At 40.8% G+C, this 25,268-nt stretch overlaps 1 protein-coding gene across 2 annotated transcripts in view; it reads left to right on the top strand.

Annotated features, from left to right (window-relative positions):
- PLD5 (phospholipase D family member 5) overlaps positions 1 to 25,268 on the top strand; it is a 406,064-nt gene that overhangs the window by 192,324 nt on the left and 188,472 nt on the right. For both annotated transcript variants that reach the window (XM_041726811.1, XM_041726818.1), the window contains one exon: positions 12,155 to 12,323. In XM_041726811.1, coding sequence (XP_041582745.1) covers positions 12,155 to 12,323 — 169 coding nt within the window. The remainder of the gene's footprint in view (positions 1 to 12,154; positions 12,324 to 25,268) is intronic.

Here is a 25,268-nt window from a genome sequence, read left to right on the forward strand (position 1 = left end):
TTCTGTCACCATAGGTGGGCTTTCTTCAGTAATATGCTTGGATTTATTTCTCTTTAATTTTTATATATCTATTACTGGTTTTGGATTTGTTGTTACCATTAAGTTTGTATATATCTTCTGCATATAGGAATCTATAATAATGTGATGATTTTTTTAAATTTTTATTTATTTATGATAGTCACACACACACACAGAGAGAGAGAGAGAGAGAGACACAGGCAGAGGGAGAAGCAGGCTCCATGCACCGGGAGCCCGACGTGAGATTTGATCCCGGGTCTCCAGGATCGCGCCCTGGGCCAATGGCAGGAGCTAAACTGCTGTGCCACCCAGGGATCCCCAATGTGATGATCTTTTAAGTTTGAATCCATTCTTTTGTCCTCTCCTCCCCACGTTTTAGGAATATTGTGTCATACTTTCCATACTTTTATTTTGTGAGTTCCTTGTCTGATTTTTTATGGATGTACTTATTTTTACTGATTTTTTTTATAGATGTACTTATTTTTAAATCTTCTACTTTTCCTACTCTTACTTGCATTTTTTTTTCTTACCACTCAAGGAGTCCCTTGTAATATTGTAGGGCTGGTTTCATGGTCATGAACTCTTTTAACTTTTGTTTTTCTGGTAAACCCTAACGTGCCTTCTATTCTGAATGATAGCCTTGCTATATAGAGTATGCAGATTTTTTCCTCTCAGCACTTTGAATATATCATGCCAGTCTCTTCATGCCTGCAAAGTTTCTGCTGAATAATCAGCTGACAGCCTTATGGGGTTTCCCATATATATAACTTTTCTCCTGCTGCTTTTAAAATTCTCCATCACTACTTTACTGGTTTAATTACTGTGTGTCTTGGTGTGGACCCCCTTTGGTTGATTTTATTGGAGAGTCTCTATGCCTCCTAGATCTGGTTTCTGTTTCTTTCCATAGATACAGAACATTTTCTGGTATTATTTTTTCAAGTAAATTTTTGCCCCCTTCTCTCTCTCTTCTTATGGGATCCTTATAATGAGAAGGTTATACTCCATGGTGTCACTGAGTTTCCTAAGTCTATCCTCATTTTGCACAGGTTTTTTCTCTCTCTTCTGAACAGAAGGTTTGATTGCCTTTCATTACTCTGTTCTCCAGGTCACTGATCTATTCTTATGCTTCCTCTAGTTTACTATCTATAACATCTAGGTTTCTTTTATTTTCATTTATTGAGTTCTTCATTTCTGATTTATTCCTTTTATGTTTTCTATCTTTTGTTAAGGGTCTCACTTAAGTCCTCCGCTCTTTTCAAGTCCTGCAAATATCTTTATGAAAATTACTTTAAATTTTCTACTACACAGATTACTTGTCTCTGTTTTTAGTTCTCTCACTGTGGTTTTGTCTTGTTCTTTCATGTGGGACATATTCCTCTGTCTCCTCATTTTTGTCTAATTCTCTGTGTCTGTTTCTCTGTGTTAGGAAAGTCAGCTACATCTCCTATTCTTTAAACTAGTGACCTTATGAAGAAGAGGTCCTATGGTTCCTTCCAGTGCAGTGTCCCCTGTTCACTGGCATCTGATGCTTCAGGGGTGTCTCCTGTGTGCGTTGCATGCACCCTGCTCTTATGGTTGAGCTGCTTTTTCCTTCAGTCTAGCTGTCTTCAGTGGCTCTCTTCAGCTGTTGTGGGCAGTTTTTTCCCTGTAGTCTTAGTGGGCCAGTCTGGGACCACCTTGGGCTTGAGTTGAGTCAGACCAGGCATTTGCCAGAGATTCAGTAGCCCTGAATTACAGGGAACTTTCCTTGTGTTGTCCCCTGAGAAGCTTTTCTTGGTGGGCAGGGCCACAGTGTGATTGGTGTGTGTGTGTGTGTGTGTGTGTGTGGCTATCTTTCTCTGTCCTCAGGGCAGGAGTCACTTTCGAGTGGTCCTAGCCCCTGTGGGGGCTACTTGAACACTCCCAGGATTTTGGCACCGCTTTGGACAGGCTCTGGCCAAGAGCATATTAGATGGGGAGGATCTTCAAGGTGCGTGAGGTGAGAGGTGCCATATTAGCAAGTTTTACACTTGTCCTCTGGGGGAGGGGACCTGTCATGCTGGGCAGGTCTGCCTGGAGAGGGTGGATCTGCCAAATCTTGGGGGTTGGGTGTAAGCAGGTTAAGTATTAAGCATGGGTGTGGTGCTGGTTCCTGCAGGTGACTATGTGTTTATATTTGGGGGGGGGGGGGGGGCGTGGCGGATACACCTTCCAGGCACCTGCCAGATCCTTTGTTCCTGGAGAGGTCTCCTAAGGATCTCTGTCTTTCCAGCACACACTCTAAGATTAGTAAAAAAAAAATATCCTTCCCATATGCCCCAGGTGCTTTTCAAACTACTGTTTCATTCTATATCTTTATGGTCTGTTTGTTGTCCTATCTCTTTAAAGGTAGGGACTCAGCTTCCTCTCACCCTCTTGGCTCTCCCAAAATCAAGCCAGCTGGATTATTAAAGTTCCAGGTTTTAAGTTTTGGTGGTTGTAAGAACTCAAGGAATTTGGCTCCTCTGATTTTCAAAGCCAAATGTTTATGGGGATTTTTTCTTCTCCCTGTTGGCTCCCTAATATGAAGGTCTGTTGCTCAACCCTTTCCATGCCTGCAGGTCCCTCCCTCCCACAGACAATCCTGCTGTCCATTTAGCTCCCCAGTGCATTTCCATTCTTCCTACCCTCTTCCATGTGGCCTCTTATTTACCATTAGTTGTGGAATTCATTCTGGCAATCTTCAGATTGTTTTCTGGGTTATTTACACTGATAGGAGTGTTACTTTGTATCCATGGGACAAGATGAGCTTAGGGTCCTCCTACTCCACCATCTTCCCCAGAAGTCTTCTCTATTTCTCTTTTGTCTTCATGCTTCCCATGCTTCTTTCTCCCCAATTGTTTTTTCTTTTTTTGGGCCAGTATCTAGAAATAGTGAGCCAAGGAAAATGTGCCTCTCTGTCACTAGATTGTCTTGTCGAGGCAGACTGACAGGATAGAGTGTGAAATAAGGAGAGGGGTATGGAGAAGCTGCCACTCCTATCTTCCCCTCTTCTCTAAACAAGATTGGGATTGTGACCCAAACTGACCTTCCCCTCTAGGGTGACAGAGTCTTCTCTCTAATGTGAGCCTACTTTTTCTCTCCCAGAGACCCAAGGTAGGCTTATGCCAACTTTCCAGGCTCAGCCCAGTATCTAATCTAGTGTGAAATGCACAAGAGTTCAGACAAACCCGAGTTTACATACCAACTCAGGAGCATTTCATCTATCCAGAAGACACTTGGCTTTGGGAGCCTTGTTAGCTCCATCCCTTGTTCGTTGATGATGATGTTTAAGGTTAAGTGTGAAAGTACTTTTAAACTGAAATGTGCAGACAAAGGACAATGGCTACAATTGTAATTCTTCCTCTACTGCCCTACTGCCCCTCTCCAAAAACAAAGCTATAGTTGCTCTTCACTGATTATAGTTATAGACCTGGAATTAATGAGGCTGTAGTCTAAACGTTCTAGATTTACAGAAACAGGGATCTGCTATTACTTACTCAAACTTACCATTGTGTTCTCTGTAGCTGTTTCCTCAGAAGTCAATTTAAAAGTTAATGCAAATGAAACATCTAGTGACAAAAAGAAATGTGAAAGTATTCAAAAGCTGAAAGAGATATCCGGGGGACAATTCACAGGAAACTCCATGGGGAGTATATGTAACAATGTGAGCATCACAATGAATATTGATGGGATAGATTATTACATTTTAATTTAAAAAGTGAATTCATGAGTTCATAATAATAAATTTTTTTTTAATTAGAAAAGGGTGATAGGAGAAGGAAAAGCTTTTCTTGGCAGAAGAAAACCAAATAACAAATCTAGAATTAATGATTGCAAGTTATCAAGTTATCAATAAGATATCAAGTTATCAATAAGATATCAAGTTATCAATAAGATAGATATCAATAAGATAGATTCAGTCAAGAATCAGAAATTGATGGTAGATCAGTCAGTGAAATATTAGTGGATAGGATATTGACAGGTACCAGTTATTTATTACTTATAGAGGGAAGAAAGGTACTTTTCAGTGGAGAAATCTGATACCTACTCCCTTTTCCAAGGGACAAAATTTAGCATCTCTAGTAAAGAGACAATCCGATAACATGTGTCACCTCATATCATGCACTTTGAAGGTTACATTACCTAGGTAGTGTTCCTGCCAAAAATACTTAACCTAAAGCTAATTATGAGGCAACAATCAAGCAAATCAAATACAGGAGTATTTAGCAAAATGACTGTCCAGGGCTCTTCTAAATTATCAACATCAAGGAAAACAAACAAAACTAAAAAAAGCTGGGGAATTCTCCAAAAGAGACCTGACAGCTAAATGCAGTAAGTGAACATTAAGTGAATCTTGGATCCTTAAAAAATAAAAGAAAACTAAGATAAAGGACTCTATTGGGACACCTGGGGAAATTTGAATATTAGATAATAGGACTATGTTAATGTTAAATTTCCTGTGTGATAATTGTTTTTCATTTATTTAGAAATATGGCTTCCTTATTAGAAATATGCACTTAAGATTCAGAGAAAAATTATGCTAATGTCTGAGCTTTTTCTTAAATGGTTTTCTAAAATGTATATGTATGTGTATATGTGTGTATTTATGTATAAATGTATATGTGTATGTAATATTACATATGTAAACACAACATTCTTTTTTGTGATGAACATTTTTACTCATACTGTACTCTTCTAGGAACTTTTCTGTGGATTTCAAGTTTTTCAAAATAAAACGCTGGCTAAAAAGAATTTAAACAATTAACAATTACTAACTATTTTAATATTCAAAAATGTTGATTGATTCCTATGCCAGATTAAGAATTATCAGGACACTGTTAGCTGTCAGACCTCACTGATAACTTTACTGCTATCTTTCACAAGAGTAAACTTACCCTGACCCAAATTCTTGGAAAAAATTGAAACATAGGGGCACCTGGGTGGCTCAGTGGTTAACCATCTGCCTTTGACCTAGATCGTGATCCCAGGGTCCAGGGATCGAGTTCTGCCTCAGATTCCCCGCAGGCAGCCTGCTTCTCCCTCTGCCTATGTCTCTGCCTCTCCCTCTGTGTCTCTCATGAATAAATAAAATCTTTTTTAAAAATTGAAACATATATCTCAGCTGCATTAAAGCAAACTTACATAGGTCTGTATCAATTGTTTTCATTTCCAGAGGTGGCCAGTGAATCTGCCAAAAAGAAATATAAATATTTCTTTGCCACATCGGTAGCAGCTCATCTTCTTTTTTTTTTTTTTTTAAGATTTTATCTATTTATTCATGAGAGACAGAGAGAGAGAGAGGCAGAGACACAGGCAGAGGGAGAAGCAGGTTCCATGTAGGGAGCCTGATGTGGGACTTGATCCTGGGTCTCTAGGATCGGGTCCTGGGTTGAAGGTGGCACTAAACTGCTGAGCCACTCTGGCTGCCCCTCATCTTCTAAATCAATGCCAGATGCTCTAGTATCTTTGGGAAGGTTAACTTCTGCCCTTGTCAAACCTGGACTTTAATTATAGCCAGATGACCCAAAATGAGAGAACAAAATCTGCATCATTTTATGGTGAGTCCACATCTAATGTATTGATGAACTAAGGCCCTCTGTTCAGTTTCCTTGATTGATGCCATCAGATAACCTAACCAGGTATGCAGCAAAAGTCACTGAATTGACAGTTATGCATCTATGTATATAATCAAGTCCTGATAAGTGCTCCATTGCAGTAGGCAATGAAAATAGCTGGCATTCACTCCGAAAATGTCATGTAGGTCCTAGTTTATAAGCTTCCTGTTAGCCAATACATGTAGAACCTTTGTAGTAACTGTGCTACATCAGTTTGAGAACCTTGCAAAATTTTTAAGTATGAGTTTTCAGACTGTCACTTACTTTAAAAAATATCTGTCTTTTACTTAGTGCTTGCAGCAGGCTCTGAGCAAAACACTTCACAGAGATTATCTCCTGTAATCTGCAGAGCAACTTTTTTTTCATAAACGGAAACAGATTTGAAGAGGTTAGTCATTTGTCTAAGGTCACACAGCTAATAACTGGCAGAGCTGGATTTTGTCTACCTTATAATAAATCCTTTACTCTTAAGTATTTCTCTATAATACCTCCAAAATTAAGCATGAAAATATATTTATGAACATTCTTATATTTGCCGGCATACACACACCATGTTCTAAAGCTGGCAAATTCACAGACTACATTTTATAATAGCTTAGTAGAGGGAAACTATAGATGGTTCTTTAAGAAGGTAAAATATGTTTCTGGATTGAAAAAGAAATTTTGATGATCACATTAAGTTTGTAGAATAAATTCATACTATTATTAAGAACAGCTAGAGTTCTATTTTAAAATCTGTTAACAATGTGAAATGCATTTTAAAATGTGTTTATTCCACTTGAGGTCTCTGGATGCATGATTCAAATCATTTTTAGTTTATATCAAAGTGCTTTAAAAAGAGGCATAAAAAGGCTTTTGCTGTATTGTGTTTTTGTATATTCAGCTTTCCCCCTTGTTAGGTGTCAAAAATAAGGCTACAGCCTTTGGGCATAGTTCTTGTAGAGAGAGTGAAAGCAGGCATTCCAGGGATTTGCCCAAAGGTGAATTTTAATAAGGTCTGGCTGCTTCTCTTCTTGCTTGCCGAGGAAGAGGATAGGGAGGGCTGTCAGTGCGTGGAAATGAGTTCTGCATGTATGCTAATTAGATCGGGGCCCTGGAGAGGAGCCAACTGGTGGTCATTAAAGGAAATAAAATGATAGGTCACAGAAATAAATCATTTCAAAGCTGATTTCTAGAGGCGGCTTCTAGCAGGGTATGGGAGACTGGCGCTGTGTCACTGGCAGAGCCTTCACGGTCCCCAGGTCACATGGCAGGGGGAAGTGAGGAGGCGAGCAGGGTCCTTGTGTAGGGAATCTGTTACCCACGCACCAGTGTGTCCACAGACCTTGGATGGTGTCTCTATTTTTATTTTTAGTACAAAATCATAATTGACTTTGTTATTCAGTAAGAAACAGATAATGACGATAAATTTGGCCTTTCTTGGCTTCTCGGCAATTTCCCTCCTCCTCTTCCAGTCATTCCAGGCCTTTCTTCTTGCCTTCCTCACCTGGCCCACTTTCTCTACCAGGCAGAAGTGATTAGATGTTTCCCATAATTGGCTTTGTCCCAGTTCTCTTCTCTTGAAAATCTCCCTTGGTAATCCTACTCACTTCTAAGGCTTCAGTAATGGGAAAAAAATCTTATTAGAATGTGCGTGAAGTAGGAAAAAAAAAAAAGAGTAGATGATGCACATCAACCAAGGAAAAGGAGGAGAAACTGAAGAACAAAGGCTTTTATCTGGTGATAGCAGGATTGCGATTCGGGGAGCACAGATTCTGGAGGAACCAGAAAAGCATCATGGTAATGTGGGGAAAGCAAAAGGTTTTTATGAGAAAGAAGAGGAGGTTAATTACATGATTTAGATAAAGAAGAGAGGAAAAAAAGAAACCCAGCCTGCTATTTTGGTGCTGACTGGTTGAGCTGCTTTGGATTATTAGCTTATTGATGATTCTATTGGTGCAATCAAATGAAACTATCCCTGGCATTTATTGATTAACTTCGTTGTCCTCATGTGATCCAAATGCCAGTTGCTTTGTTGAAATTTTATGAGCAACTGCTCATAAAACTGCTGCTGGTGGTAGCCCAGTTCAAAAGTTTGTGAGTTGGAAAGGAAAATGGAACTTCGAAATTGAGTCTCTGATGTGCAGAAATTTTATACAATTCCATATATGTTATCAGGCCGGGGAATGCTCTGTAACTCTCTTGTGCCACAGGCTTTAGCACTCTGGCACAGCCTGATGAGGGGGTAGCGCTCTGATGAACACTTCCTTGAATAATATTATTATTTTTTAATGAATGAATTAATTGATTCTTAAAAGATTTTATTTTTTTATTTTTTATTTTATTTTTTTAAAGATTTTATTTATTTATTCATGAGAGACAGAGAGAGAGGCAGAGACAGGCAGAGGGAGAAGCAGGCTCCACGCAAGGAGGCCAACGTGGGACTCTATCCCGGGACTCCAGGATCATGCCCTGGGCCGAAGGCAGGTGCTAAACTGCTGAGCCACCCAGGGATCCCCAAAAGATTTTATTTTTAAGTAATCTCTACACTCAGTGTGGGTCTTGAACCTACAACACTGAGATTAAGAGTCACATGCTCTATTGACTGAGCCAACCAGGACCCCTGAATAATGTTTTTAAATGCGTAAATTAAACACATTACTTACTGATGAAATAACAAGATCTGACAACCACCAGAATTTCAAAGTACTTGGAGATGTTGCCAGTAATTGTTCTACGGTGTGCAAATTCTCACTGGTGATAGACTCACAAGTTCTTCTCGTATTCCTGTGGGTTTTTGCCTGTCTTTATAACTGAAGGGAATGTTAAATTTGAGTTAGAGAGCAGGGGAAGTAAAGATCAAGCTCATGGAGTCCTGTGAATTCTATCCCTGGATCCAAGGTTAAGAATACCTGGTCTAAAGATTTCTAGAAGAGGTCGGAAATCCTTGTCTGCCTGCCAGAAGCCACAGGGCATGCCATGAGGAGAGGGATGGCTCAGAGCCAGTATAGGTGGGCAGTTCCTTCACATCCTTCATCCCATCTGTTTGGTTTCTCTGGGCTTCTAGAGTGTCCTGTTGTCTTCCTCAGCATGCCTATTATATTGAAGTGAAATTGTGGCTTAGTCACTTCTCTTTGTTAGCCACTCTTGTGTTTTGGCTTTGTTTGCCAGAACAAAGTTTGTTTGGTTTGATTTCTAAATGTAGTCTTTGGGCACCAGAGGGGCTCAGTTGGTTGAGTGTCTGGCTCTTGGTTTCAGCTCAGGTCATGATCTCAGGGTTCTGGGATCAAGCCCTGCATTGGGCTCTACACTCAGTGTGAAGTCTGCTGAAGGATTTTCTCTCTCTTTCTCTGCCCCTCTCCCTGAAAGTTTCTTTTTCTTTCTTTCTTTCTTTCTTTCTTTCTTTCTTTCTTTCTTTCTTTCTTTCTTTCTTTCTCTTTCTTTCTTTCTTCTTTTCTTTCTTTCTCTTTCTTCTTTCTTTCTCTCTCTAAAATAAATGGATGAATCTTTAAATTTTTTTAAGTAAATAAATATAGTCTTAATTATAGGGGAGGCTAAAACAGCTTATGGGGTCATTCCCTCATGCTTTTATTAACACAGACACATGGGTTAATAAATGTTAAATGTGGATAGAGTTAAAAATATCCAACATCCACCTCTGTCAAAGATTATGAAGTAGATTAAAGTCCCTCTCTCTACCTTTTTAACCTTCTCATCTTGGCTTCCCAAACACTGTATTCTCCTAGACCTCTCTTGCCTTCCTGCCTCTGTATTGGTCCCTTTGAATCTTCATATCTGTTTCAGACTCTACCAACTAGAGAAATATAGGTGTGCCCCCCCCGTTAGGTTTTGTGCTCGTTTTCTCTTCATTTTCCCCCCAATTATCTCTCCTAATCCTTGGTCCACCTCCTTTCCCATTCCCTTGTCAGTTTTAATGGACCCCACCCCACTCCATCTTTCCAATTGTTCAGATTTCATGAAATTCCGTAGAGATTATTTGGATACCTCCCATCCCTGAGCAATGGGTTAGGCACTATAGCTACAATACTGAGCTGAGGAAGCAGGTCCCTGCTTTCCTGCACCCTATAGTCTATCAGGGAAATTCAGCCTTCAGCAAGTAATTTCAAGAATGGGAATAGGGTGGAAAAGGATAACAGGTCATGCAGGGCTTGGTAATAAGGGAGATCTAGCCTAATTTGAGGGAATAGGGAAGTCTGTCAGAAGAAGTAGTCTTTAAATTAGGACCTTGTAGTTAATTGAGAGATAGTAGTGTAGGAATGGTGATTAATCAGGGATGATCCTCACAAATGCAAAGTCTGGAGAAAATAGCAGGGAAGGAGAAAAAGATGTCTAGATGGCTGTGGTGGTATAAAGTTCAGAGAGGGCATTTGAGTTGAGTGAGGCTACCAGGAGATTAGACCAGACTGGTCAACACTTGCCAACCATGTTGGGGGTTGGGGGGCATCATCCTGAGGACAGTGGGGAAGACCATTGGAGGTTTTCATCAGGGAGCAGAGTGCTTAGGGTTTATATTTTTAAGTGATTAACCCAAGTACAGTATGGAACATGGTTTGGAGGGGCAAGAATCCAAGGGTAAGGAGACTGTGGGAGATGGTTATAATCACCCTCTTAAGAGATGATGTGTTGGCCCTGCATGAAAATCTCAATCATCCTTGACTCCTGCCTGTATGTCCTTCACCTTCTTCTCAAGTCCATCAAATACTAAATCTTTTCAGATTTGGTTTCTACAACAGCATTGCTTGCATGCCTCTTTTTATTCCTGTTGACTGAATTCAGACTTCTCGTTTTCCTTCCCAAGCTAGTGCAGCTGCCCACATCCACTTTCTACCGACGTGTCATCTCCAGGTCTCCTTTTTCTCCTTTCAGTGGCATACAGTGTGGTCTCTATTGGGGCTGTCCGCCCTCTCTGCCAAGGCAAGCTCCTGTCACTCCCACCTCACTATCCTGGGATCACCTCACAAATACCCAAGGACACTTTTTGACAGGCTCCTTCCTCTACCTAGAACTCCTATCTCTTCCAGCTCACCCACAGACTCATTTCAAGTCCTACCTCCTCCATATGCCCCCCAACCTTAACCAGAATTAAATTCTCCTTCCTGCCCATGCACCAGTGGTACTTCAGATGATACATAATCCATCTAATTAAACTCCTTACTCCTGCTTCACCATTTTGTAGAGTCTATTTCCTATTTGAATTATTATGTATGAGATGGGCTGTCCCTCAAGATTGTAAATTCCAGAGGACTAGGGAGATTTGTCACAGTCATTTCCATGCTGCCTGTCCTATGCTTATCAGGGCTCAGCAAACTAAATTTGATTGCAAATGGCAGTGGGGGTGATTGGATCCTCAAATTGTGGATGTCTCCCATTCACACACTCAAACCCATTCTGGCTGTGATAGTCATCAAATGCACAAGGACATTTTACTTAGACTGTTGCTTTTGTTTTTAAAATCCCTAAATGGAACAAGTCTCATTAGGAGAAAGAGTTAACAGTTTTACTGAGGAGTGCTAGATTCCATGTTGAAAGCTGAAATTCATTCTGTAGGTATTTCTTAAGCCCTAATTATGTATCCAGCACTGGGAAGGAATAACCATAAATGAAATGGATCTCTGTTCTGGAAGCACTTACAGGTATGCATTTTCCATCAAGAGATGCAGATAAACTTACCTTTCTGAAACTGGGAAAAAAATAGCTCATTCCTTTATTAAAACATTATGTGTCCCCTGGATAACTCAGGAGCGAAAGCCACACAGTCTTCACCACCATACTGAGCTGAGCCAGGGGCAGTGTATGCATTGTCAGTATACAAGGAAGGATCAAAAGACAAAGCACATTTATTGGGATACTTTTGTAGTATTTTATTTAAGGTTTGATTAGTGCTACTATTTTTATCCATTCCTTATCTCCAACTTTACTAAAACACTGCAACAGGCAGGTTTTAAATATTTCCTCATACAATTTTATGCTTTTGGCTAGGAAGCACCAGTAGATGTTAAGCAATAATAATAGTACATATCATTTTTATTTTCTAGTAGTAACAAAACTCCTAATACTTCAATTTCTAAATTAGTTTTATATACACCCAACATTGTATTAGAAACCGGAGGTATGCAAAATGTAATTTATGGCCTAAATAGCTCACGGAAGTTCTATTGTATATAAGAATCACAATGCTGTAGGAAAAAAGGAAAAAGCTGTATTGCTAGAGGAAGATACTTGTGTAGGATGCTCTGAATTTTACTTTCAAGGCTAGTTTGAAACTGGACATTAGGGACACTTACCATGACTTTCTGAAATAGCAAAAACTGGGGGAAAACAGAGAATATAAATTCTCCGAACTGGGAAGGTTAGTAGAGGGGGAAATGTTAAGAGGCTTTTGGAAAAATGTAAATAATGAAGAACATATATATTTGAAAAGAGTAAAGAGTATGTTCCAGATGTCTGTATGCATGTATAAAGATTTGTGGCTTCAAATTTGACTAGATTTTGTTTGTTTGTTTTTCAAAATCTTTTCTAAGAATTGCCCTGGTGGAAAATATTCCTGAAGGCCTTAACTATTCAGAAAATGCACCATTTCACTTATCACTTTTCCAAGGCTGGATGAACTTACTCAACATGGCCAAAAAGTCTGTTGACATAGTGTCTTCCCATTGGGATCTCAACCACAGTCACCCATCAGCATGTCAGGTAAGCTGCATCCTCTGTGTGTGTGATGATTTTAGTCTACCTCCATCCATAGGACATGTACATCATTACATTCATATGTCACTCAGCTCTTACCAGAATGTCAGATTTTCAAGGGAAAACTCATTATTTTTTCCATGCATATGATAGGCATTCTATATGGCGTTGCTGATTTGGACCACTTTGAGGGGCACCATTCACACCACGGTATCTGTATGAATTCTGCTTTGCTCAACCTGCATGGTTATAGTGTGAACTATAGTGCCTGCTTGCTGAGGCATTTATTTGGTCAATTGGGGTCATAATTCGCCTTGTGGACCCAGAGCCAGCTTTTTTTTTAAATAGTGGAATCAAACTTCCCAGTATAGTTATATAGTCTTGGCTCTATCCTAGTTGAGTGACTAGGAGAGAGAAATGTGCTAATTATAAGAACAGCCTTTAGAAACCTGATGAAATGATCTAAATAATTTCTGAATGAAATGTCCTGGAGATGAGAAAGTGATTCTGGTCATCTTTAGTGGCTTTTTGTTTTATTTGTTGCTGTTGTTGTTCTGTACTGGTACGATCATGATAGCGCTGAGCTGCCCAGGATTTTCTACCCAAGGATATGACCACTGACCTGCACTTACCTGTCTTATCTGGGTCGAGGATAAAATCAGTTTTGTCAGTATATATAAAATGTGTTGGCATTAATTCTAAAATCACCACCTCATCGGTGTTCTGAAATCTTTTATTCAATTGTACTATTTTAAAGTCAAAGGGTATCAGAACATAGGTAAAAACAAACGAACACAACCCATAAAGGCCGTCTGAAGAAGAACTGAATAAATTTGCTAATTGTGTTCTGCAGTTTTCTATCTCTCCTGTTTATGCAGGTAGGTCAGATATTTGTTGCTGCATATATCATTCCAAACTTAGTGGTATCAGAAATAATAATCACTTATTTAGTCATGATTCTGAGTAGGGTTTAGCAAAGAGAACTTGTCTCTGATTCACGCATTGTTGTTAGGAGTGGCTCCCCGGGGCTGGAGAATCCAAGATGATGTTCCTCACATTTCCAGCCTCTTACCTAGTATGGCTGGAATGTCTGGGGGCCTCTTCGGCCTCTCACTGTATATGTCTCTCATCATTCAGTAAATTAGCCTGAACACTTTACAGGGTGGTTATATCATAAAAGGCCAAAAGCAAAACTTCTGAGTCCTTTTAAGATGGGCTCTGGAATCCCTGCTACTTCCACCCTATTCTATTGGTTCAAGCAAGTCACAGGCCAAGATGGGAAGAGTAGCATCTATACAGGAATAAGGAGGATTGATGGCAGGTATCTTTGGAAGTTATATACCACAGTCCACTCTGGCCATAGCAATCCATATCTCTTCCACATATGAAATGTACTCTGCACCCCTGCAAACATTCCTCTAATGACAGCAAAGCCTTTAAGTCCAGGATCTCCTCATCTGCATCAGATCTGGATTGAGACCAGGCTGCTCATGTGGGTTTCCCTTTATTTAGAAACTTGTGAACTAAAAGACAATTTCTATGCCTCCCAATACATACTCCCAACATATAATGGGGAGGCAGGGTAAGATACTTACAATAGAAACTTTTGTTTAAAGAATGGGGTGGGGAGTGGAGAGCACAGACAAGTCCTGAGTCCATAGCAGTTTTGAAATCCAGCCCAGCACATGCCACCAGGCTTCTGACCTCAGGAAACAGGGAATGCTGCTGGGCAAGGATCTAGTTCTGCTCCCTGGGAGTGCTTTCCTAATCTGTGGTTCTTTTAGAAGTTTTTTGCCTCCCTCAGTGTTATTCTTTCTTCTCCATAAGAAATAGCCTGTGTTTGCTTCTGACTTTCTTAGTTGGCTTCGTGCTGATAGAAGCTGAGGCCCCAGAGACCTCTGTTCATTTTAAACCATCTCTGTCCTTTTTTTAGACCAAATTGGTACAATTCTTTTAACTCTTGTAGGCTTAATATGTATCCAATAATAAACCACTCTGACAGCAAAAACCTTGACCCACGAACATCTGGCAGTGGGTCTTCTCTACTTTGGACTTTGGACTCTGAGTTAAGATGCCTCAGAGTCTGATCTGTAAAGTTACCGGAGCTCTTCATTTGGCTGAGGGGGCCGTGAACTGCTGCCACTGTCAGTCTCTCTGAGATTTGACAAACAATCTTTCTGCCATGTCTGTCATTTCATCTTTACCCTGAGGCCATTTTTGACTTTGAGACTATTTTGCTTAATTGAGAGATTCTTTTAAATTCTCTACATTTTCTCAAAATTCTGCATGAAAAGTGCTTCTTACCATTTACCACTAATGCTTTGATAACCTGCCTGAACAATCTCCTTAGCCATGTCCACAAACCCATTAGTCACCCCTTCTGTTTTTGACTTTGAGGCAGGTGGTAGTGTTGCCAAATATCCCACTGTTACTTCTTTGAGGCTCCAGAGGCAATTTCTTTACTGTTCCTCCAGCCTTGAGTGGGAATGAGATTCCAGTGTCCGCACCACCCAGTCCCAAAGACAGTGCCGTATGTTTTATGGTTTTGCTGCATTTGTTTTTATTTCATTTATCTGTTGTGGTGAAACAATTCCAAAACTTATTAAGTATTATTTCCTGTGATTCCGTGAATGGGCTGCACAGCTTTTTGCTCCAATAGTGCTGGCTGGGATCACGCATGCAGTTGTGTTTAGCTGGAACAGTAGCTGGGACTGGACTGCCTGGGGTCTAGCCAGGTCTCATTCTCCCCAAGTGGACACTACACTCAGTAATCTAATCCAGGCTTCTTATTGGGCAGCTGGATCCCAAGAGGGCAAAAGTGAAAACTGTAAGGCTTCTAAATTGCTGGGAGCTCCTAGAACATTACTTTGGCCACATTCTGTTAGTCAAAGCAAGTCACAAGGTCAACCGCCCACATCCAAGAGAGAGAGACAAGAGATTCCAGGAGAAGCATGCCCATTCAGGGGTGGGAGATTATTGGCAGCAAACTTTGGAAACAATTTACTGTAGCAGGTTTGATGGTGTGAGGAAAAGATAGTTCAAATTGTCTTTCCTTAATGCTAGACAAGACTAGGTCATAGCCACTGAATTGAACAGGAACTATAAGCTTTAGTTGGACTTGGAGAGCCATGCTGTAACCTGGGATCCAGACCATAGCGAGTGTCCATGCTGTGTGAGCCCCAGGCTGTCAACAGGTCTGTTTCACTTCATGGGCACCCCTGAAGAGCTGGGTGTATCAAACATACAATGGGAAGATTTGCATTTGCTCTTGGGCTTGATGACCTAATTGAACTCTTCCGATATGCTGTGCCCACTGAAGGAAAGATCATTCAATGATCTTTGCTGTCTTTATTTTTCCCAGTAGCTACTATTTCTCTCTGACCCTGCCCTCAATCCTGGTTGGCTTCCAGGATTTCTGTATTCAGTCCAGACTGGGAGTTAATTGGACTTGGAGGCCCCCGGGAACCTACAGCATTACCCAGAGCTGCCCATTAAATCCATTTGCAGGATTCAAGGTGATTCTGGGGCTGAGGCAGGAGGAAGCGGAACACGTAGTAGTTTTGGCCAGTGCTGGGGACTGACTGGTGTGTGGTGGTTCAAATCAGTGGAACAGGGGCACCCACATGGCTTTATAGGTACCATAGAGTCCCTGAATGGCTGGTGTAAGATGGACATGATTCTCAGAAGCCACCTGAGGACCTCTGGTCTTTCCTTGCTTTTAACCTGAACATTCATCCTAATCCTTGTTGTAAGCTAAACTCATGCTATTCAAAGTTTGGTGTGGGGACCAGAAGCATCTTTATTTACTGGGAGCTTATAAGAAATGCAGAATCTCAAGACCCACCCCAGCCCTACCTGAATCAGGATCTCCATTTCAACAAAATCTCCAGCTCTTTCATATGCTTCGAGACATTTGAAAAGTTCTGAATTACCTCCTTCTGCCCTCTTGTTCCATTAGCCCAGTAAACCCTCCTTAGGTGTTCACATTATACGGTAGAAGATGAGTCACAGAAAGGCTGTGTCATAGCTCATGGCCAGTATTCAGTACCGCTCACAGAGCATGAATGAGGTTCTGGGTCTGTTTTGAATAACAGTGCCAAATGTGGTACTGGGCACATACTAGCTGCTCAGTATATAATTGCTGAATAGCTGCTGAATGGATTGTGTCAAACAAAAACAAAGCCAGACACCAGTTTAAGTTCTAAGGGCAGATTTAAATCAGTAATGTATTTCTGTAGTAGGGAAGAGAATCCACGTGAACTGAACTCAACTCAGATTTGTACAGGGATGATGGAGCATTTTGCAGGGAGAACAAATGAGTGGGTGGGTAGGACAGAGCAGGGGCTTAAAACAGGATCAAGGAAGTAGAAGTTTATAAAAAGTGGAGAAAGAGGTCCACGAGAAACCCATCTGGGGTTTGCTAACTGGTGCTTATCAAAGTTAGATTTCTACTGTCCCATAGAGTCTGGGAGATAGGGGTCCCCTCATCAGGTGTTGGCTGGAACAAACAGTAAATTCTTTTGGCAATATTGAGCTTTCTGAAGCAGACACATTAAGGGGGCCAGCGTCGTCCTAAGGATGTGGCCTTGAGCTCTTGAAACTGTTTTTTTGTTCAAGCCTTTTAAAGAGGGAAGAGAGGAGGAAGCTGGGCAGTAGGGATGAAATAATTTGTGCTGAGAGTCTGCAGTTTTTATGAGGCTGAGCCTGGTGGAGAAGAGGGCTCAGAGAAGCGTGGCTGGAGTTTGGTCAAGGAGAGAATATTTGTCGGTCGCATGATGTCAGAGGGAACTAAGGTGGGCACTACTCACATGGAAAGATTACACTTGGAAGCTTAGTTCAGGTCTCCTGGCAAGGATGGGATTTTTCAATTTACTGCCAATAACGTGGCTGTTATTGAACTCACACAGCACCTGTTTAGGAGGAAACCTCAGTTAGAACTGATGTCTCCTCAAAACAAACAAACAAACAAACAAACAAACAAACACAAAAAGAACTGATGTCTCCTGGTGGAGTCCTAGTGCTCCTGCCAAAGAGATGCCTCTTTGCTGCTTCTTGACCACTAACAACACCAGGTGCCTCGCAGTTTAAAAGGCTTGGTTTCTGCAAAATGCTGAATGGCTTTTCCTGTGTCTTTGCAAGGAGGGCTCTGCGTGGGCAGACATGAAGGAGAGAGGGGCTTTACCTGCTGTGCATATTAAGTGGTTTCAAGCAGGCCATGAGAATGATCTGGGGAACAGCTCTGCACCCCCTGCCTGTTCTGGCCCCTGAGTACCACACCCTGTGGAGAATGGGGATCCGTAAGAACCAGGGAGGCTTACAGTACCATTTGGGGGGTTTCACCCTCAGCAAGGTAGTGAATGTTGTCCTCTTCCTCAGGTCTGGTCCATTAGTTGCCAACTGATGATGCTGGGAAGTCCCATGCATTCAGTGTCCACTGGTCGAACACCAGATTCAGACTGTGGTCTTTAAGGTGGGGGGATGGGCAAAATAGGTGAAAGGGATTAAGAGGGACAGATTTGCAGTTAGAAAATAAAAACGTCCTGGGCATATAAGGTACAGCATAGGGAATATAGTCAGTAACATTGTAATAATTGTGTCCTGTGGTAATAGATGGTACTACCTTTACCATGGGGGAGCACTGCATAATGTTAGGATGTGGAATCACCATGTAGTACACTTGAAACTAATGTATCAACTCTACTTCAATCTTTTAAAAAAGCAAGTGGAAAAACAACAAAAACCAAGGTGATACAAATTAGGATGTCTGCCTTGTGTTCCTCTGTCCCACAGAATTGCTAGCATTTTATGTGGGTGCCAGACTTCCTAGAACTTTCAAGCCACACCAGGAAACACGAGTCTGCAAACAGATCTGTGTGCTGGCGAGTCAACCCAAGCATCCAGCTTTGAGACAAACAGTATAAATGAAAGGGCAGTTCTTAGATTATTAATAACATATTTGCAAGGAATTCATGCTTTCAGAGTGTTTCACGTAATTTCTTTTGACTCTCTCAAGCAAGCCATCAAATATTGCTGAGGTTCCTATGTGCAGGCCTGTTGAGGGTATAGGGTATATAGGGTACACTAGTAGACAGATTCAGGATCCCTTCCTTCAGGGAGCTGACCTCCTAGCAGAGTTGAACGTGAAAGCATAAGATGAATAGGAAAATCTTAAAAGAAAAAAAAATATGTAAAAGAAAAGAGAAAGCAGCAAGCCTATGGAATAGAAATGGTGCTTAGTGCCTGATGGGCTCCATTTTGCATCTTCTCTCAGGCAATCCTCAACCTCTAGAGCAGTATTCACAAAGGGACCCAGGAAAATTGTCTAAGTGTCCCATGTCTTGGGCTTTTAAAGATTATTTTGTTTTTGTTTTTAAGATTTTATTTATTCATTCATGAGAGACTCAGAGAGAGAGAGGCAGGCAGAGACATAGGCAGAGGGAGAAGCAGGCTCCATGCAGGGAGCCTGACGTGGGACTCGATCCCGGGACCGTGGGATCACGCCCTGAGCTGAAGGCAGATGCTCAACCACTGAGCCACCCAGGCATCCCAAAAGATTATTTTGAAATAGCTGGTTCTCTTCTGTGCTCCCCTCCCGTCCTGCCAGGGGAGGGTAATTGTGCCGAGGTCAGGAATGGTACAAGGAAACTGAGTCCTTACTGACCACTTTTTCTCTTCAGGTGCAATGTAAGTACCCCGGATTCTGTTGTTTTACCATTCCTAAAAAGAGAAGGTACTGGCTGAAAGCCTATTTGATTTAAATTGTATCTGGTCTTATCTTTCAAAAGCAATAGGAGACTCAAGACCCTGGATCCAATATTTAGCATTGTTCTACACAAGACAGTGAATGACCCAAATTTGTAGCAAATTCTGTGGCAGTTTTAAAGTTGAGCTGCTATAGTAAATAATGAGGTATTATTTCTTTTTTAAGATGTTATTATTTATTTGACTGAAAGAGAGACAGAGAGAGACAGAGAGACACAAAGAGCAAGCATAAGCAGGGGAAGCAGCAGAGGGAATGCAAGAAGCAGGCTCCCCGCTGAGAAGGGAGCCTGAGTGTAGGGCTCAATCCCAGAAAGCTGGGATCATGACCTAGCCAAAGGCAGACACTTAACCAACTGAGCCACCCAGGCGTCCCAATAACAGGACATTCTTGATATGTGAATATGGGATATGTGCACAAGGAAAGGAAATAACATTGTACTTTATAAACCCTGTATTGGCAGTAGAAAATGCAGTATCCTAAATACAGCTATTTAATATTGGCCCCCCAAAGAATCATTTCAGAGTTTGGGTGGCCAATCTTTGGACCTATGAGGTTGCTTTTATTTTTACCAAGACTTTATGGATAGTGGAATATAGTCCTTGATTGGCTTATGACACTCAAAAAAATGCTAAGAAAAACTTTCATATTCTAATAATGCAAGTGAGTAAATTTAAATTTGTTTTAATTTAGATGTTCCAGTATAATGAAAATTGGCCCAGGTTCACAGCTTATTTTCCATTGATATATATTTTAAAAGAAAGTATTATTTTGAGGAGTAAAATAGCCAAACATGGTATTTACTTCTAAACCAACAGAGTCCTACCTGAAAACCATAAATGACATGTAGATAAACAGGAACCATAACTGAAATTTGGCCCATCTACTTATTATAATACAACCATATGCAAAATGCACTGAGGAATGGTCAGTCAGTGGCAGGCAGGCCCTAGCTTGGCAGGAAAAGACACAGATCATTATGGCACATGACTTGGATGAGAAGCAATTTCTTTCTTTCTTTCTTTCTTTTTGAGATAAACGCTTTTATTTATTTATGCTTCTCCATTTTGTTTAAAACAACAACCACCACCTTAATATAACTGACAGCCCTTCCCCCTCACCCTTCCTCGGGCTAGGGGGTAGTTAGCGGGGGAAATGGCCCCCAGGGGTGGGGCTGACCATAAGAGCCCCTCAGGGAGGTAATGGAGCCCAAATCCCCTGCCCAGGGGTTGGGGCACCTGTAGTGTATGAACTGGGGAGTTAACAGGGCTCTTGAACCTCTTGTACCAACGTATATGCCCTTGACCATCAAGGGTCAGGAAGCACGTGAGGGAGGGGATTCCTACCACTCCTCTACGTCCCACCCCAGCCCCAATTTCACACACTAGGGGCTGGGGAGCAAGAAGAGTGGAGAAAGAGGGGGGTAGAGAAGCAATTTCATAACAGTGAGTGATTGTCATTATCCACAGAATGATGAATGCCAGACTTGTATGTGTGTATATAAACAGACACCATCATTAAAAATGTATTTTTAATCTGTCGTTCCAAGGAGGTTGCTGTTTTAATTCCTATCCTGAAAAACTCATCTTATCTTTTTTACCTTGCACTAGTATTGTGTTTGTTTCCTTCTGTATGTATGAAAAGAAACTGATCAGTAACTTTCCTCTGTATGAAAGCCATGTCAAGGGCTGGTGAGCTCTATGGTTCCATGGTAACTATATTTTAAAATGTAATCAACATGGTTGGGCAACGGATTTTTGTTCCTTTCTGTCCAGATGATGAGTTTAGACCCTGAAATACTGAAATTTCTAGGAAAGCATGATTGCTAATTTATAGGACAAAAAGATGGGGATTTATGAAATCAAGACTGTTCAGGAAAAGCCAGGAAATGTGATTTGATGATTTCAGAGCTACCTAATTTGTTGGGCAAAAAAAACCCCTCTTCTCTGTGAATTCTCTATCAGAAACCAAATGAAATAATTAATGAGCTGCAACAACTGAATCTTCTAGATGCATTTATGAGATCAGTTACTTGTCTACCATGAGTCATGATTGCCAATTGATAGTACATCACAATTAAGTTTGAAAAATTATTATTTTAAATGTGTAATGGTATTCGCTCAATTTAGTAAGTAATACGATTGAAATTTCAGAAAGCCAAGTGTACTTTTGGAGAGTAAAAGCCAGGATCCTTTCTCTACATGGTAAGTGGTAGGCAGACTGCAGAGGTGAGTGAGGAGGGAGAGGGGGTGACTCAGGTTCCTTTTTTATCTGCTTATCAGCCCTGTGACTTGGAGTGAGATGCTGAACTCTGTAGTCCTCGATTTCCTCATTAGCAACAACAGGGTCACCTCAGAGGTTGTTGTATAGATCACACTAGTTAGTGTATGTGAAGCGTATAGAACAGTGTTTGGCCATTTTATTATGTAAGTGTTTGTTATGATCATGAATGTTACTTACGTGCGCACTGCAACTCTAGTTCAAATCAGTTTAATTTTACTAACAAATAATGAGTTCTCATTATGTGCTTTACGCTCTGCTAGAGACTGGGATGGTTAGCATGTCAGATTAAAAGAGAAATACAGTTTCTAAAAATGTGAGGCTCTGGGTAGATAAGAAGGATTATGCAAATTATCTTTATATATACAATTGTAACTTTCGTTTATTAAGTACAAATCCTTACACAAACACACACCCACACAGGATCTTGCTTTCACCCATCTGCTCATGTACGCCTGTGTGCGTGCCTGTACACACACGTATTTCTGGACAACTGACATCTTGAATCTTGAATCCAAAGGAAGTAATGTGGTCTTCTCAAACCTATAGCCACTTCTGATTTTTGTTGATTGGTCAATTGGTTGGTTTTTCTGCTCTTTGTTTTGGTTTTAAATTGAAGACCCCTACACCCAGGCAACATTGAGAGATCTCACCTTGACGTTGGTGGGACATATTCTGCTGTCATGTGCCAGGCTGCTGCATCCTAGTATGACTCAGGTATTTGGTCCATCCTGTAGCCCACTCATTCCTTGCTAGCAATATTTTTCCTAACTGACTGTAAACGTAGGAAAAGCAACAGACAAGGGCTTTTGTTTTACCTAACTTAGAAACATTTTCATTGTCTCATTTGTTTCATAGCTGTGTTCACGACCGGTTCATTAATGACATTATTCACATTTTCTATTAGAATCACTGTATGAGTCAAGCCCTCCTGGGAAGCCTGCTGTCTGGAAGTGTCAGCTATGGCTCTGTGTGGTCCAGTATCCACCATCTTTTCCATTCTTCCTTTCTTTCTCACCCCTTCTTTCCCAAAGTGGGTCTATTCCTTCCTGAAGTATTGAAGGAGACTTCATTCATTCATTCATTGTGTAGACAGTCAGCATCCACTTTGGAACATGGGGGGGGGGGTCTCTGGAACCAGGAGAATCCTATTTTTGCCAGTGTCATTCCCATGTAAAAGTCTGAGAAAAGTACCCAATATTTGCAGTCTCATCATAATATTTAACTAGAATTTTTTTTTTGCTGCATTTTTTTGTAATCTAGGAAAAATAAAATCCCAACTGTTCTTGCTTTTCATTTTGCCTAAAAGGAGATGAGCATGGTTGGTGGAGACCGGATTCTTTAAATAATTGAAACTCTTTGAGCCTGTTGCAATTAAGAGGTTAGTAATTAGTAGGTTGGTGTGAAACAGCCAGAGAAAATGGAATATTCTGTTACAACCTGAAAAACAGATTTCATCCTTTGTTTTGATGTGGATCACGGGGCTTGCATGCATTTCTACTGTATTATAGCCACCTTCCAATTGTCTGGTTTGTATTTTTTTTACAGGGATATAAGGAAAAAAAAAACATGTATAAATTAATTAAAACAAAATTAGGATGCATACTAATGATCTGTTATTTGGCGCAGTTTAGAATTTATTATGTTGTTTATTTTCAGTTCTCAGAGTTTGGTTTTATAGAAAAGGCAATTGAGCAGCTTTCTTCAGGAGGCACATACTCTAGGGATACCTGGGTGGCTCGGTGGTTGAGCATCTGCCTTCGGCTCAGGGCGTGATCCCTGGATCTGGGGATCGAGTCCTGCATCAGGCTCTCCAAGAGGAACCTACTTCTCCCTCTGCCTATGTCTCTGCCTCTCTCTGTGCTTCTCATGAATAAATAAATAAATTAATTAATTAATTAAATTAAGTCTTAAAAAAATAATTTTTAAAGGAGGCACATACTCTAGTGGGAAGATCACAGGGTTTGGCATCGAACATGTCTGACATGACAGGTAGTTTAGTAGTTGTGGCCACAGTGGGCAAATGTCATAACCCACCTGATCCTCAATTAACTCATCTATAAAATGGGTATAATAATGCCAGTCTTATTTGATGGCTTTGTAAATCTGATTTAGATGATGTTTATAAAATAACAGATAATGGAGCTCATAAAAGAGATTTGCTGTTTTCATTTTTATTTTTGCTTTTCTGGAGCAGGACACTTAGTTTCAAATTTATTTAGTGGACACTTGCTTTCTATGTAATCTGAGAGCAGGAATAACTTTAAGCTGTCCATCAAGTTCTCAATTTCCATTAAAGGAGGTTCAGGATACTAATTCACATTGTTCTTCATGGTTTAGATGAAGAAACAAGAAAGAGAAATGTGAATATTTTCAGGTAGATTCTCACCCTCTGCTCCCACTAGGGCAGTTTTTGACCATGACTACTTGTCAAAATCACCAGGGGAGTTTCTGGAATATACTGATGCCCAGGCTACCCCAGAACACTTAAGTTAGAGTGTCTTGGAGATGGGCTCAGGCTTTGATACTTTTAAAACAGATGACTTGGGGGCAGCCTGGGTAGCTCAGTGGTTTAGCACCGCCTTCGGCCCAGGGCCTAATCCTGGAGACCAGGGATCAAGTCCCACATCAGGCTCCCTGCATGGAGCCTGCTTCTTCCTATGCCTGTGTCTCTGCCTCTCTCTGTCTCTCTCTGTCTCTCTGTCTCTCTGTCTCTCTCTCTCTCATGTATAAATTAATAAAAATCTTAAAAAAAAAAAAAGATGACTTGGTAGCCAGGATTGAGTACCACTGCTTAAAACCACCCCAGTCTAATAAAGTGTTTGATTCTTACAGATTTCACCACAGGGCCACACTGTTCCCTTCCCATCTGGTCTGTCACCCTAATTTTACTAGTTTCAGTTTAGCCCTGTTTGTCCCAGTTATTCTCTCATTGATGATATAACAAGGTGGTAACCTCTACTGGAATATTCCACATCTTCCTGGACTCTGGGGCATGTGTCGTGTTTATTACTGTAGGTTATTGTCTAGTATGTGGCCAGGAAGAGAATGGAGCCCACTGATTGCTTTGGGATTTGAAACTGTAGACCCTTCTTCAGCCCTCACATCTCTAGGCTAAATATTATTTCAGTCAAGCTCCCGGTGTGCAGTCTCAGCATGAAAATAGCATAACCTGATGGAAAGGGTGTAAAATCTTGTAAAATAGTATCTCTTCCATGCTCCACAAAATCAACACTCAGCAGAAGCTTCTAAATTAGCATTCTTGCATTGGAAATGTGGCTATGAAATGATTGTGCATGTGCCTTTGTTGCACAAATTTTTAGCAAGGTACTGTGCTGTTTGCTGAGGATGCAAAATCAAAAAAGCAACAATCCCTACCCACCGTGGAACTCAATGTTTTGTGGAGGAAATGAAGAAATGGATGCAGAGAATGCTGAGTGGTAGAGCAGCAACAGGAACCAGCAGTGAGCAGGCTGGGAAGGCTGTCCTTGGCTCTTGGTGGCTCAGTAAGCTCTCTGGCTCCTGTGGCTTCTGGTTCTCCCTCAGTGCTGTTCTTTCCTGGTAAATTTCTGCTGCTTCATCGTGCTTCTATTTCCCCATCTGTTGAGCGATCCTAATTATGCTCTTGCTTGCTTTCCAATATATTTCCAAGGGAAATCATCATTCTGATATAAACTCATAAGCACTATGATTAGCAAGAGTTTAACCTCTTTGATTCTTTTTAAATCCAATCATATAGGCATGAATAAATCATGAGCCCAAAGATATGCTTCCCAATTATTTGAATTAAATAATGATTTTTCTTTAAAGTTGTCTTGTCTTAGTTTTGCTTACCTAATTGCTTGATTGTTTTCTCTCTAGACCTTCTTGCTACACTTCCTGTTTCCCTATGGCCAATTTACGTTTTTGCA

This window comes from Vulpes lagopus, chromosome 1 (assembly GCF_018345385.1).
Source record: "Vulpes lagopus strain Blue_001 chromosome 1, ASM1834538v1, whole genome shotgun sequence".
NCBI lineage: Eukaryota > Metazoa > Chordata > Mammalia > Carnivora > Canidae > Vulpes > Vulpes lagopus.